The following is a 14,934-nucleotide window of genomic DNA, read 5'->3' as shown; positions in this document are numbered from 1 at the left end:
GGTTGGGTTGGGGTTTTCCCTCTTTTGGTTTCTTTTCTGTTTATCGGTTGTTTCTATCCGGGTGTTCTCCAATCTGGGTCCCCCCAAATTTGGCCTGTGCTGGTATGGGTTTCTCCTAGGTCCGGCGGTTTGGGTGGTGGGCGAAATAAATTTAGTTTGGTTTTGATGGGTGGTAGGCGGTTAGTTCAGTGGTGTTGGGGGTTCTCGTAACAGCTGTGGTTTGGTTGCTCTGGGCCGTCAACGGCAAATCGGGTGTGATGGAGGGTCTGGTCTTCGGCCGCCGTGGTCGCTTGGGCTTGTCGGGGTAGCTTTCCGACATTTGCTCGGCTCTCGCGTCCGGAGCTTCGCGTGACAACGGAGGTTTGCCATGGAGTCTCCACGGAGTTTCTCTTCTGCTAGAATGGTCTATGTTCCAGTCGGCCGGTGTGGTCTGGCCATGAGGGCTGTTTCTTCCTTTACACTTGTTTTCTTTTTGTTGTTTTTGATTACATCTGCTCCTTGTTGTGTAATAGTTTGTGCTGAGATTTCATTTGAGATCTTTCTGTCTTGTCCCGGACGGGATTCTCATATTAGCACCTAGTATTGATTTATTTTTGCAAGGTGTTCTAGATCCCAGATTAGATAGTTTGGTGCACTTCTGTATTTTGCAATGTAATCATCGCCTTCGGGTGTAATGAAATTGGACTGATTAAAAAAAAAAAAAAAACCATACAAAGGAAATATTAATTCAATTCAGGCGGCGGGCCTGGCTTACCCGTGTATTCTTTCCTGGTCGCATCAGAGGCAAAACTTGGCAAAGCTCATCATTGAGCGGTGGGGAGCTCAAAGAAAATGGTCAGGGTAAACTATAGTTAACCCCCTCTAAGGCTCTAACTAAGCCTCGCGTGCACTTTGTTCCCTCTAACTTTTTTTTTTGGTACTCAAGCCCCTCTAACTAACTGAAATTCAAACGGTCATAACTTCTTCGTCCGAAATCGAAAACATGCAAATTATATATCAATTTCGAGGTCTTGAAGTCAGCTTTTTAATGACACCAAAATCACATCACGATTCAAAGCACACAGAAAGTTATGATCAAAAGAGTAAGGGCTGGTAGACAGAAAGACCGTTTTGATCATAACTTTCTGTGTGCTTTGAATCGTGATATGATTTTGGTGTCATTAGAAAGCTGACTTCAAGAACTCGAAATCGATATACAATTTGCATGTTTTCGATTTCAGACAAAGAAGTTATGACCGTTTGAATTTCAGTTAGTTAGAGGGGGTTGAGTGTCAAAACAAAAAGTTAGAGGGGGCAAAGTGCACGTGAAGCTTAGTTAGAGGGGGTTAACTGTAGTTTACCCAAATGGTTATTAGCCCCTTTCAGCATTGACGATTTTGGGGATTGGCCTTACGGTCCTAATTAAACGTCACAGTATAGTTCCCGGTCTTTCTCCCTTCTCAACTGTACAAAAGGAGATACTAATTCAGTTCAGGCGGGCTTTGCTTGGCTTGATCATGTATTCTCTCCTGGTCGCATACTCGCATTGGAGGCGAAAATTGCAAAAGTTGATCATTCAGCGGTGGGGTGTTAGCCCAACGAGTTGCAAATTTGGATGGAGTTAATAATCCATTACACAAACCATTGTAAGAGAAATGGATTGTAGATAGAATTCATTAAACTGAAAGAAAGAAAGCAAATCCATTACACAAACCAATGACAGAAAAGAACCATAAGAACACGAACATGACACTCACAATCGGTATACCACTCAGTGATTGAATTAATACACAAGAAAACGCGACCCTTTACTCATATCACACATGCTTCATCAAATCTCAGAAGACTCGGTAAATATTCGACCATCGGCAAACCGAATCAACGTCGAGAAAGTGCAACAGCAGACATCAGGATCAACAGGATGAGAATCAGGATTCCTCCGAAGGAACCGATCAAGGAGCCTGAGATTCGCTGGCAGAAGGAGTTGAACTGCTGGCAGATTGCAAACCAGTTTGCCCTTGTGTTCCCCTTGTGGGCTAGGTACACGATGGCAGCCGCCGCGGAAGCTGCCGATGTCAAAAGCCCCAGCATTGCCTATCACCATTGTGTAAAAATTCATTTTAGTTCAATTTCCTGGAAGAGTAAATGCTATGGAGACATGCGGGAAAAAAACCGATTAGCACGATAAAGATTTGGAAGAAAATACCGTGTCGAAAAAGATCAAGATAATCCTTGAGAAATGTGCATGACTCCTCAAGATGTGGAAGATGGATAGTGCTAGGGAGAGAACCAGATAAACGCTCACAACCGAATTCGCAACCACGAAAAACCTGTTTCGACACACACACACACAAGTAACGGTTTCAGTATATTTCGAAAGAACGCGAAACATGTCATAACACAGATATTTGAGGATCGGAAGTGCACGCGAGCAAAGCGACCAGGGAGTACTACTCACGTAAACGTTGGGAAGTCCTCGTACTGAGCCCTGAACCGAATGAACTGAGTGAAGAAAGGAAGCGTCTCGTTAGTCGTTCCCATGGCGACTGCACTAGCTAAGGTGGCTACAATCGCGACGAGCCTCAGAATGAAGTCTAGTATCGCCACACCTCTGTTCACCCCACTTTTCACAGCGACAGCGGCAGCGCCGAGCTCCATACCTGCCTTCATCTTCTTGGGAAAGCAAGGAAAAAAAAAACCCAGCTAGGAAATTTTTAGGGTTTGTAAAAGTATGTGTTTCGGATTATGCTAGAGCTGATGAGTAGTGTGCTTGGTAAGAGGGGAGTGGTCTGGGGATTTATAGGCATGTGAAAGCAGAGCAAATTAATTAAGCAGGATAAGTGCTGCTACACTTGTAAAAGCACTCAAAAGTAGCATATTAGGTTTGACAATCTGATCTTGTGGCCTGGGGCCAAGGACTCTCAGGTATTATAATCTTTGTTTCCATATCTAATACACTCTCAATTGCATGATATAATGAAAAATCTCAATATATATATATAGATTATTTATATATATATATATATATATATATATATATATATATATATATATTGTAAGTACGTAGAAATCTTGTGTACGTAACCAATCATGCAGTACCATTGATCTCCCATTCGATTGTGTGATCAATTCTTTATGTGCTACTCGTCTGTTACCACCCTTTCCTAGTCATCAAACAGGTTCGATGTTTTTCATTTGGTTTCGTCCATGAGAGTCGCAACTACTCATTCAAGAAACATTTCGAGAGCATTTTCACAGTCCAATGAGTTCATGGGAAATCACTACGAAAAACAGGCATTCGCGTGGACTTAAATTTTGAGAACAGAGGATACCGCGCCCGGCGTGGGAGCCTACTCATCGGATCAAGACATGAATCCTAGCTCATGTCACGTGGGCTTAGTATATCCTGACTAAAGCCTAGCATTAAGGCTTGTTTGTTTGTTTAAGTATTATTACTACCTGCCCTTACTTGCTCATTTTAAGATTATCTACAAGTTCCCACTCCACCTGATCTATCAAAAGAAAAAAACATTCCAGTTTAGTTCATAATAATTAAGTCATATGACCCAAATAGGCAGAGCATTATTTGCATAGCTTTTGAGGGAGGTTTCTTCCATGGGAGAATGGGAGTAGTGGTCTTGTTGATATTGGGGCAGCTAAGAACAGTATGAAAATTGAGTTGGTATGATATGATTGGTTAATGGTTAATATCATTAACCGAACCACTTTGTTCCTTCATCCTCTTGAATAATAGGAAATTTGAATTTAGAACCCTTTATTGGCCCATACACATATACTCCTCTCTCTTTTTTTGGTCTTTATTCGCGTAAAATTACAAAATTCCCTTTATACATTCCTTTTTTTTCCCCACATAAAAAGGATAATCTCGTAATTTTTTCGTGAATAAAAATACCAAAGAGTGCATGTGGATAGAATTGGAGAGTGAACATAACATGGGAATTTAGAACCCTTTATTGGGACTAGTATGATACTGCAGGTGGTGACATCAGACTCCTAAATTGCTGCCAAATTTTGCATCTAGAACTTCACGGAGGAAAAATTGCGAGCACAAACAATTCAGCAGAGTTACAGATATCCATATCGATGTCTGAATTTGTATTCGGACATCAGTATCCCTACCATTACACGAAACAAATTGATTGATCACTCCTTCGTTTAAGTCTCACCGTAGGTACCCTTGGATTAGGATAGAGTAGGTTTCTTGCACGTACCCAAAAAAAAAAAAAAATAATGCTGAAGACTAGAAAAAGATTGAAGTACAAACTTTACCTGCATCACAATTCACAAAGCAAAGGCACCATAATCACTTGCCAAATTGTTTCATCACATCAACTTCACAAATGTAAATAATCATCCACACACAGATTGTGTTCTATTTATTCCTACCAAAAACTACAAAACAATTCCCATTACGTGTCTTACCTCTATCTTCCTCCTTTTCCATCATAGCAAGCAGACACCCATACAGCTTTCAGAGCAACCCAGTTGCTTCTTGCTAGCAGCATTCTTCCACCCGCTTGGAAGCTCCAGGGGCCTACTTTATCCCCCAAATTCTTCCCTCGCCAACAATTTGCCCATTCCAGGAGTCCACATCAAGGCAAAACTTCTCTTTTGTTGTGTTGTTTAGTGTACAATGTTCTGCTTAAATGCTTTCGATAATAGAAAAGTAACGCAATCAGAATTTCAAATAAAAACTTACAGGGATTAACTTGCAGCAATATCTTGAAAACAAGAGGATGCAGCACTCTTACACAGAAGCATTCAAAACAATTGATATTGTTTATCCATTTTTGAAAAATCGTGCTTTTAATCAGACAAGCAAACAGTGAGTTTACAAGCAAGATTTTTTGAAATATTTTCCAATGATCAAAAGAACCAACAGAGATCTTCCGATTGGTGGAAGAAAATTTGAAAATTCATTCACTAAAATATACTACTACTTGTTGATTCAATTAAAGACATGTCTACCTGAAAACGTACAAACAAATGGGACGGGCAGAGTATATTGTTTGTTAAAAGAGACCAAAATCATGTTACGATAATCTTGGTTTATTGCAAGGACATATCCTTTGAATGACACGACACCCAGAGAGGGACAATGTGGTAGAAGAACAAACCACCAAAAGACAGAAAACGAGTCAGTGTAAGTTTAACGCCAATCAATACCAAGAGCTAAGCTAGGCAGCTAGCACACACAAATATGCTGCAATGAAATTGGAGAGAAAATAGACATCCCTAAGTATAAGCTACTCCAATGTGTATAGAACTACAAAACTTAACATTGTAGAACAATAACACATACATATGTTAGTGAACTTTTTCAGCTTTGCTCATTATAGGTGAACTAACCTGTTTCAAATGTGGTTAGCCCCACAGAGGTTACCTGTCTCATGCACCATGGAACAAATATTCACTGAACCTGCCGGCAATGGCAAGAAAGAGCAAACTGAATGGCATCAAATGATAATACATGTCTTCCTAGCATGTAACATAAACCCACGAAGTATCAGGATTTTTGTGAACTTTCCGACAAATCTTCGATTTTACTCCAAGTAGCCTAGTAAGTAGACTAGAATCAATCAGCATAGGTCCACAACAGGGAAACTTTCAATCAGGATAAAAATACCAAACCAAACCGAGCCTTGTGTCCCAAGGCAAAACAGCATCAAAAGCAAGATTAATGCCCACTATACCTGTCCAACAACAATTATCTCTGCAGCCGATATTGACAGAACCTAGTAATCTAGCACAGGAAATAGATGGCAACAAAAAGGCCCAGTGCGAAACATACAGCAACAGGTCAGAAAGTAAGAGGCTGCAAAAATCAAAATAAACCATCACACAATATAAATGAGTAACATCTAAGAAAGACCAATTACCATGTAAGTGTGCCATTAAGATTGATGTTATGAAGGCAAACGATTCAGCTGCTCAGATGTTCACTCACCAGTTTATCCCCTGGTTTGAAAATTGAGTGCCAAATGTCTAGTGTCATAAATGGTGAACACTTCAAGGGTATTTCAGGGTGAAAGAATAGAAAAAGGTAATCCATCTCACCTTGTCTGTTCAAATTTGTTATTGAGGGGTTTGCATCCTTGCATCAAAAGAAAAATGTTCTGGGGGGAATTCTCTTACCATCCACAGTTCAGGACCTGCAACTAGGCCAACTGGTTTTTGCTCATAATTTCTTTCTTTTGCATGGAACTGAATGCAAATTCTTCAGTTGATTAATTCGACGGACCTCGCAAGAGTTTTACAAGTTCTCCTGACGGAAGAACAATTTGAACAAAAGTGCCATCTTTAACGCAGGAGTTGATGCTCAATCCAAAGTAGTATATGGTCATATCTAAATCCTCAAAGGCTCTGCTAGTAAAGTATCTAGGAGTCCCTAAATTTCTACTACACTAGGAGCTGAGGACTCCAATGACCAATCAATTGAAGGCCAAGATGTTGCAGAGGATTCAGAACAGTACAAACAAATTACTATCTTATGGGGGAAGAGTACAATTTATAATGTGGTGTCTACCTCTTCATTCTACCTTATTATGTATCCTGTGATGAGTTGCAGATTTGAAGCATTCTAATGCTATGGTGAGATAGGACCATGTCAACTCCAGAGGACTAATGAAGGACTGGAATAAGGCAATGATTATGAGGCACTTGTGGCAGTATGCAAGAAGGCTGATATTTAGGGGCTTTAATTGTTTACACATGATTAATCACCATTATATTTTGAAACATTGGGATACCTCATTACTACTTGGACTACGAGAAAAATTCTAAGCTGAAAGTGCTGGGTCACACCGCCCATGATTAAAAATTTAAGTGGGAATGGGATGTCCAAATATTTGTGGCTGCACAATTAGCATCCTTGATTCAAAAGATTTGGGGAACGTGCGGTCTTTAATCTGGGCAGGTCACTTGAGGCTAAGTTGTTGATATCATCCACGAGAATTCATGGAAATGGCCTAGAAGAGGGAAGAGGGATCATCACCCTATCACTTCTTGCCTTATGATTCAAACGGCTAATGCGACTCCACTTAATTCTGCTTGGAAGGCTGTAAGGAATGAATCTGAGAAAGTTGCTTTGTGGAATTTGCTTTGGTTTAGCCATAATGACTTGGATGCTCATTTATGTGATGGTTATACTTCAAGAACTGGAAGGCAAATACTGATGCAATATGTGTTGAGAAATTAAGGTAAGAATCTCATAGGCATCTGCTTTTCTGATGCAGTTACACTAGTTTATCTGGAGGAATGTGGAGATGAGAAACCGGAACCCTAGACGACCTCTTCTTCTGGATGGAGAAACAGAAGTCAATAAGGTCTCATGGGCTGCTCCCATTTATCACGTGTGGAATGCGACAGTTCCAGAGGGTTTAAGAACTACGGTGCGACTACTTGGAAAAAAGTAGACAATACACCAACTAACCAGCAAAGTTGTTTTTCATGGAACGTACCTACCAGAGTTCTAATTATCCATTGACTGGGTTTATTAATGGATCTGCAGTTGTTGCCTGGTCGTTGGGATATGGCTGCCATGCTTCCCTCGGATTTTGGAGTTATGTTATCTTGTGGCTAATATCATTAAGCATTACCTAGAGTGCTTATTGTGGTTTACTAGGTTCTTGCTTGTATTTTTGGGCATCCCACTGGGAACTTGAAGCTGCTTGCTTTCGGTTGAATGAAATTTTATTCAGAGGAAAAAAATAAGCAACAATATTCAGACAATTGATGTTCTGCAAATACTCACCGTAGTCGACAAGATTTCTTAAGACACCATTAATTGAACATCATAACACACAACTGAGAACAGAAAATGTCAAAGCCATTGCTCAAAATACATTTCCAAAGGAAAGAAACATCCGGGGATAAGGCAAGTTGACTGCAAAGGTTAAAAATATAGCTTGGTATAATATGGTGTTAGGACATGGCAAGTCTAAGTAGTTGAAGATCTTCAGATAATGGTCCTCCTAAACAAAGCATCAGGGTTTGGCCATCAGTTTTCCATGTTTCATCTGGTCTTCTGGTTTAGGCAGGAGGCTTCGCTAAAAGGCAGTAGGCTGGCTTCAGGCTTCAAGGATCTCAGCTGTTTTGATGGGAAGGGAAAGGAAACAAGGTTAAAACACGACCATCAGAATGTTATGTAGGGGTTAAGGCTAGGTTAGGAGACCAAACTGTCATAAACAAATACCCAGGATATTACTAAGAGCAATTGCAACTGAATCAAGTGAATGGGAAAAAAAATACCTGCAAGTCCCATCATCCAACTTTAGTAATCATAGTTTTTCCTCCGAGAAACAGGGTTCTTACCGGAAAACCTAGCAAATGTAGCCAGAAGTTAGGGAGGATAGGAGCTTTAAAACAGCAATAATGACGGAAGACAATGGATTTTTACTAGGTCTGATAGGCGCTTTGCCCACATAATAGGAATAGGCCAAAAATAAGTGACTTTCCAACTGGAATCGAATTCGAACGCTGTAATGTTCTGACTGGATAAAAGATGGATTCTGAAGTCTGAACCACGTAAAGCAAAAAACTGGAAGATCATATGATCATCACAAGAAAAATTATTGCTTCCTATGTAGTGTCAATTCAATCCCTTTCAAGAAACAAACATGTTTAACACATGGTAAGCTCGACTTTTCAGACATTGAATGAGATTTTATGTCCTGAGAGGGAGGCCTGTAAATCCAACAAAAAAAGGGCATGATTTTGAGTGTGTCCAGAATGTACAATTGACTCAAATCATTTACTATACCCACAAAAGTCCAGTATGTTGACCAAAATCTTGGTTCATTAGCATTCAATTTAAGATTTAAAACAGGTAGGCTCAAACAAATAAGATTATACCACAGTCCAGTATGTTGACCAAAATCTTGGTTCATTAGCATTCAATTTAAGATTGAAAACAGGTAGGCTCAAACAAATAAGATTATACCACTAGTATTTGTGAAACTAAACCCAAGAAACTAAAGAAGAAAAGGAATTCTTACATAGAACTATCAGTCCGGCCCGAAGAATAGCCACCATATGCTCCATAACCACCACCATTACCGCCACTCTGCAAAATCACAAGAAATATATAATCCATTTACTAGAAGTAAGCCCTTTAACCTGAATTGACTGAACAAAAACAGAACTGCAGCACTGAAATGCATGAAAAGAGCTGAACAAACACAAAACAAAATCTAATGACACTGCAACAACTTCCCAACAATCTGCGATTGTAGAAACCAAGACCCTCATTATTTCAACTTTCAAGACTTGCAAGAAGGAAAAACATTAATAACTACCTGTGAACCACCATAACTTCCATAGCCATCAACAGAAGGCAAATCACTAGCGTCACCATATCCACTGGAATAAGGTCCACGTCCATGCCTTCTACTATCTCTACTGTCATATTTCAAACCATCTGAACCATCTGCTGACATGGGAAGGTATGGAAGGACCGGGAGCATCGCAGATACAGCACCCTCTCTATCAAACAGATTTGCCCTTAACCGTGAAGTTACTTGCACAAGAGCATCTTTAGCAAGATCAGGGTCTCCAGAAATCTGATAAATACAAAACGGCAAAAATATATAAACTGTACACAAGCAATATATCAACAATAAGGAAAGCATGAAACAATACAAATGTATGAAGAATTGCATAGCTAATTGTTGTCAAATCGCAAATCAGGTACTGAATTGTTTTGACGAAACAATGAATTCATGAATTGTATCAAATCATGACTCTACCGAATCGACAATCAGAAGATTATGAGTCACTTAATTGGATATAAATCAGAGCTTTATATCGATACGATCTTTTTTTACATGCATATCCTTCTTAGAATAACATAAATACCAACATAACTAAATTGTATATCTGACAATACACAACACCATAGAAATCAGAAGAACTAATTGGTTTCTGGATTTCTCTTTGATAGAGAGGTGAAAACAATATTATTTATATGCATTATGCAAATAAACAAAAAAGAGAAACACAACTGAATCCTAGTGGATCGAAGTGCATCACAAATATTCACATCATCCATTTAATTTAGGATTCAGCAGCAAGATTTGAGTAGAATTGGTTGAAACATGTACGCAATCGTAGAATCGCATGTGAACCACACGATTTCAATAATTTAATTTGCTACGTTGAATAACACCACGTTTACCTGCACCATTTCATCATCTTCAGCTGCGACTTTCGGGAGACTTCCCTTGGAAAGTACGCGAATATTAGCTTGGGTGATTCTCCTCATCTCATTAATGATAGATCCTCCTTTGCCAATAAGGCAGCCAACCCTAGAGGTTGGGACAAGAAGACGAGTTGTAAATGAAATAAGACCCGAATCTCTTTCAACCTTTTCACTGCACCTCGATTGCAAGCGCAATGCTGCTTCAATTGTTGGAGAGAATGCGTCTTCAAAGTTCTGATAACAAAGATGGGAACACAACTAAATCATGAGATGGTATCCACATTTTAGTGCTCACAAGGAAATCCACATAAAACAACTAAATGCTTACCTCTTTCGCAGAAATAGATATCAAGCAATCATCTCCCTCTGCAGCTGAACTATCGACTTTGATAGCAGCCCCAGTCTCTTGTCTGATTTGATTGATTATGGTGCCACCCTTCCCAATTACACCACCGAGATTTACAGTAGGACAAACCAAACAAAGAGAAAACTCCTTTGAAGATGCCCCATCCCTCGAAGCTGAGTAATAAGGGCGCGACCAGTCTCCCCTGTCACCTTTATACCCTCCATAAGGACCAAGTGGAGCTAACCCTATTATTGGGCCACCTGGGCCCAGGACTGTACCACTAGAAGGATATACATTGGCCGTGGCAGAAGCAAGCAGGTGCTGGGACCGAGATGGATTGTCGTGAAGACGAGATGCAATTTGATAAAGAGCCTTCCTCACAACACGGGGTTCACCAGATATCTGAAGCAAACCAAAAGCAATAAGCTCCAAAACTGATACTACTAAACAGAACCACTCCTCGTGTGAAAGTTCAAAGCTATCACAAGCATCTAGTATGGAGGCAATGGTGACTCTAGATAATCCAGTACCCAACAGTTTTGAGGCAAGACTATTCAAACTACAACAATTGCATAATATTCATTGCAATTAAAAAAAAATTGTTAAAACATACAAGAGAGATGAATGACTTAATAATTCATCTCGGTTAACAGTAGAGTATAGTCATTACCATTTAACACAAACCCAATCAAATAACTGCAAGTCTGCTACCACTGTTACCTATCTTCAACAGATTTCCTATCAAACATTAACTGCTATGTTTTGTCATTACTCATTAAGATTCTTTAGCAGGCCTTCAGCAATGACAAAAGATTAGCAAATGTGATCGTACAACATGAAGCTGGTAACGTCCAACTTCGTATAGACAAGAAGGAATTCAAATGGGGTTCAATTCAGTACCGTCAGACAACAGTCAGCCAAACAAATGAATGCAAGTGAAAAAATAAAATAAAATAAGTCAAGTGGAACTTATCCTGTCACCTGCACAAGTTCATCGGAGCCCAATGCACAAGCAGGCAAATGGTCATCTTTCAAAATGCGAATTTGGGCACCAGTTTCACTGCGTATATTCTGAACTATCTGTCCTCCTTTCCCGATAACACCACCAATCTGATCAGACGGCACAAGAAGTTTAACAGTAACTTGTGGGGTTTCTTCCATGTTCTCATCAGCCCCCAACTCCTCAGCAACAACTCTGTCATGCACCCTGAACAGGGCATCCTGGGCTGGACAAACCATATCGTCAGAGTCATCAAACCTATTTGTTTCTTCACTTGAGCTGTAGATAGTGACAACGCGCTCCTCGCATCCTCTTACCGTCTCACCAATCCTAATTTTTGATTTACTGTCTGCCCTTAATTGCTTAACGATTTCGCCACCCCTTCCTATAATACTCCCAATCTTCTTTCCAGGACACAGGAATCGGTATACAGTATCTTCCTTCCCAATAGAAAAGGAGTCTCTATCATCACTGTGATTTCTCCTTTTATTTCCCCCATCATCCGCATAATCAGAGTGAGAATGGGTACGTTTTCCATAACTTCTCTGGCCAGCCATAGAAGAAAAACGAGCTGAGATCTGTTTCACATGTGAATGTATGACATTTAATCATCCACTATGACACTTCAAGAAGCATCAAGAGAAAGAGGAATTTCCTATCAAATAGATCAGTATGATAATCCCGCACACGCTATATTCAAAATTACCACTCTAAAAAAAGTGGCATCATTTGCATAAATTATGACTGATGACGTAATAGCCTCAAAAGCAGTTGAAGACAACACAAAATGTATAAAAAATAAACACAAGAATGAAAGGGGAAAAAAAGGAAAGGAAATCACTCACACGCTGTTTAAACTTCAAAGAGGATAAGAACAAAGAGAGTAGATATTTTCTCCTTAATATGTCTATTAGAACAATCCTCTTCATTTTGTATTTTGCGCACATTTCAAACAAAAGACTAAGGATCCTCTCTATTCTGTATTTTCCTCCATAAACTCATTTCAGGACACATCCAAAAATAACAACTGTAGCACATCATAAACTCCTCACATTTAGACATACAGAAGGATGCACTACAGACATCGTCCAAGGCCATTTATCCCAAGTAAATAAAGAGCATTCCAAAATTTGAAGGTAGTTGAAACTAAACATCGGCAAACAAAGACAACAGGGCATCGTTGCGCCAGCAATATTTGACAATGCCTTAAAACTGTGCTATAACTATTCGCAAGGATTCAAGTTTGATCTGGAGTTTAAGCACATAAAAGTGAAATAAACTCTCCAATTTCCTTGGAGAAACAAGAATCTGAAACTGATAAGAGACTATATGGCACATAAGAAGTTGGATTTTAGGGAACAGGGCCTATTACCCAAGTGGGAAGACATGGGAGTAAACAGGGGAAGAGAAGTGCTTAAAAAAAAAAAAAAGTGTCCTTGATCATCTTACTTATCAACTTAGGGCACGTTTGGCCGCCCGATCGCTTGGTTATACAATTCTCTACTTTTGGCTTCTGGGTGTTTGGAAGCTCGTTTGGTATTGATTAAAACAAATAAATTGGAAAATCCATATGAGCTTTTTCGATTCTCCTTGATTTTTTAACACTAAAAACCCTATTTTGCACATATTATCCAAATGCTTCCTTCCCTTTCTCCATTTTCTTGGACCGTGAATGAACAGGGCGAGCGAATAGGCATACCTTTTCCAATTAAGCTTTCGCGATTTTTTAAGAATTATTCTCAACTGTCTCTGCACGAGATTCAATGTCATAAACCTGACGTTACTGACCTAAGTGAAAGGGGGGCGAACACTCACCATTTGCCATACTTTTTGGGTGAAAAAATCCAAGGATTTGAATTATAATCAAAACACTTATACAGTTATACTTCACAATTCATAAACCAAAATCTACAAAATAACTGGAAGGATAATTCCCCTCACAGCTAATGCTTCCTTTACTCCGAATTTCCTCAATCCAGACGAACTGCACGAGAACTACAAATCCACGGGTACAACAGATAAACTTATCGACGAATTTACCATCTCGAATGGTTTGCTTTCTACGGAGAAACTTTTTTCGCACGAAAACAAACAGAAAAGCTGAATAGTAACATATAAGCACTAAAACGTACTATAACAAGATCTCGGCAAAACCACGTGAGGTTAAACTTACGTTTGATTGGGACGGTGAACAGAAGCAAGATAGCTGAATGTGGCCGAACGTACCTCTGATGGTTAAGGGCAGATCTTCAGAGCCGAATCGAGGGGAGAGAGAGAGAGAGAGAGAGAGAGAGATTGGAATTGCTATTTTTCCTTGTGTAGGGTTTTGACCGGACATGTACCGCTTTCTAAAATAGGCACTGCGTGCTGTGGTCACCGAAGATATTTGAGGGGGTGGAGTCGGCCCACTTGTGTAGGTATTGGTCCGAGCCGTTTTCCTCGCTGCTTATTGGGCCACTTGTGAGAATTGAGAGGAGCTACTGTGAACTCGTCGTACTATACTGTGTAGTGGAAGCCGATCCGATCGTCTATTTCGGTGCAGACGGCTTGGAGTTAATTCGAGCTCCTACAAATTCTAGTCGTTCATTATTCGGATGAAAATTCGAGTCATCCATTGTCGAGATGGATAACCGGATTAAGCGCACGTAGTGTAGGGTGCAGCTCCCCGGGTCCCACTTGTGATGCGTCTTTTCGTCGAGTGATTGACCATTTTGTACAACTACCTACTATTATTCACACCGTCCTCCAAAATGTTATATGCAAGCTCTCAATCTTCACGCTGTACTTGCACTTTTAATTATTACGCTTGCGAATTTTTTTGAAAATTATTGTACTATAATGTGTGTTAAATATGGTTTCATGTTCACGCTGGCGTTTTGACACCCACACCCGCACGTAAGTTATGTGACTATGTTGTGACTACTACTGGCTGTTTTTTTTTTCTCACTAAAATAGTAGTTGGGACGACCAGTTGACTTCCGAACGTGATCATGAGAGACCCACCTATCCTAAAAAGTTTGAATTTGAGCCATAATTAACTCGGTCGGAGGAAAATTATTTGTTTATCACCACATCGCAGACCCGTAACCTTCTACCTACCGAAATGCAAATTAGACTTGAGGCAGCCTCCGAACCATCTGGTCCCAAGTCATCAACCCGAGAGGCCGAGACCGGTGGGAGAGGGAAAGGTTCTTAGCCCGCTGCCTCATACTACCACCTCGGTTGATACTACTTCATTTGAGCTACTTGAATGCTAGTAATACATACTGTATATCGGTCTAATTTCAATTTATGGAGAACAAAAGTAATTCAGTTTATTTTATTTTTTATCGACTGTTAGAATAATCAAACTAATAGAATAGAGGAGTTCAACCCCCTTTTTATTTAATC

At 39.9% G+C, this 14,934-nt stretch overlaps 2 protein-coding genes across 11 annotated transcripts; both read right to left on the bottom strand.

Moving 5' to 3' along the window:
* Positions 1-1,626: 1,626 nt before the first annotated feature.
* On the bottom strand, positions 1,627-2,930 carry LOC131335100 (casparian strip membrane protein 1). Its single transcript, XM_058370300.1, has 3 exons — positions 2,438-2,930; positions 2,186-2,309; positions 1,627-2,073 (listed from the first exon to the last, which is right to left on the bottom strand). The coding sequence occupies exons 1-3, from the start codon at positions 2,647-2,649 to the stop codon at positions 1,858-1,860; spliced, it is 552 nt and encodes a 183-aa protein (XP_058226283.1). The 5' UTR covers positions 2,650-2,930; the 3' UTR covers positions 1,627-1,857.
* A 1,350-nt stretch (positions 2,931-4,280) lies between these two features.
* On the bottom strand, positions 4,281-13,980 carry LOC131335097 (RNA-binding KH domain-containing protein RCF3-like). 10 transcript variants are annotated; one of them, XR_009202427.1, is made up of 11 exons: positions 13,718-13,897; positions 11,526-12,122; positions 10,527-10,946; positions 10,175-10,432; positions 9,297-9,560; positions 8,997-9,064; positions 8,251-8,321; positions 5,880-6,167; positions 5,694-5,815; positions 5,350-5,419; positions 4,281-4,649 (listed from the first exon to the last, which is right to left on the bottom strand). XR_009202427.1 is itself a non-coding variant. In XM_058370290.1 (8 exons), the coding sequence occupies exons 1-7, from the start codon at positions 13,880-13,882 to the stop codon at positions 8,273-8,275; spliced, it is 1,821 nt and encodes a 606-aa protein (XP_058226273.1). In that variant the 5' UTR covers positions 13,883-13,897; the 3' UTR covers positions 5,016-5,419; positions 8,251-8,272. The 10 variants fall into 10 exon arrangements, 2 of the variants coding, with proteins under 2 accessions (XP_058226273.1, XP_058226272.1); XR_009202428.1 differs by lacking the exon at positions 5,694-5,815 and having other exon boundaries at positions 5,880-5,958; positions 6,058-6,167; XR_009202425.1 differs by lacking the exon at positions 4,281-4,649 and having other exon boundaries at positions 5,016-5,557; positions 5,880-5,958; positions 6,058-6,167.
* Between the last annotated feature and the right edge of the window lie 954 nt (positions 13,981-14,934).

This window comes from Rhododendron vialii, chromosome 8a, assembly GCF_030253575.1.
Source record: "Rhododendron vialii isolate Sample 1 chromosome 8a, ASM3025357v1".
NCBI lineage: Eukaryota > Viridiplantae > Streptophyta > Magnoliopsida > Ericales > Ericaceae > Rhododendron > Rhododendron vialii.
This window is presented reverse-complemented; position numbering and strand designations above follow the sequence as displayed.

Bases quoted from the DNA above. Each gene is read 5' to 3' on its own strand.
- LOC131335097 (XM_058370289.1), bottom strand. From the start codon at position 13,882: ATGTCCGGTCAAAACCCTACACAAGGAAAAATAGCAATTCCAATCTCT. The intron at 9,561-10,174 runs GTAAACGTGGTG...TGTATTTATCAG, and splicing joins AAGATGATGAAATGGTGCAG to ATTTCTGGAGACCCTGATCT. The intron at 9,065-9,296 runs GTAGTTATTAAT...GTGATTTTGCAG, and splicing joins GAAGTTATGGTGGTTCACAG to AGTGGCGGTAATGGTGGTGG.
- LOC131335100 (XM_058370300.1), bottom strand. From the start codon at position 2,649: ATGAAGGCAGGTATGGAGCTCGGCGCTGCCGCTGTCGCTGTGAAAAGT. The intron at 2,310-2,437 runs GTGAGTAGTACT...GTGTCGAAACAG, and splicing joins GAGGACTTCCCAACGTTTAC to GTTTTTCGTGGTTGCGAATT. The intron at 2,074-2,185 runs GTATTTTCTTCC...CAATGGTGATAG, and splicing joins TCTTGATCTTTTTCGACACG to GCAATGCTGGGGCTTTTGAC.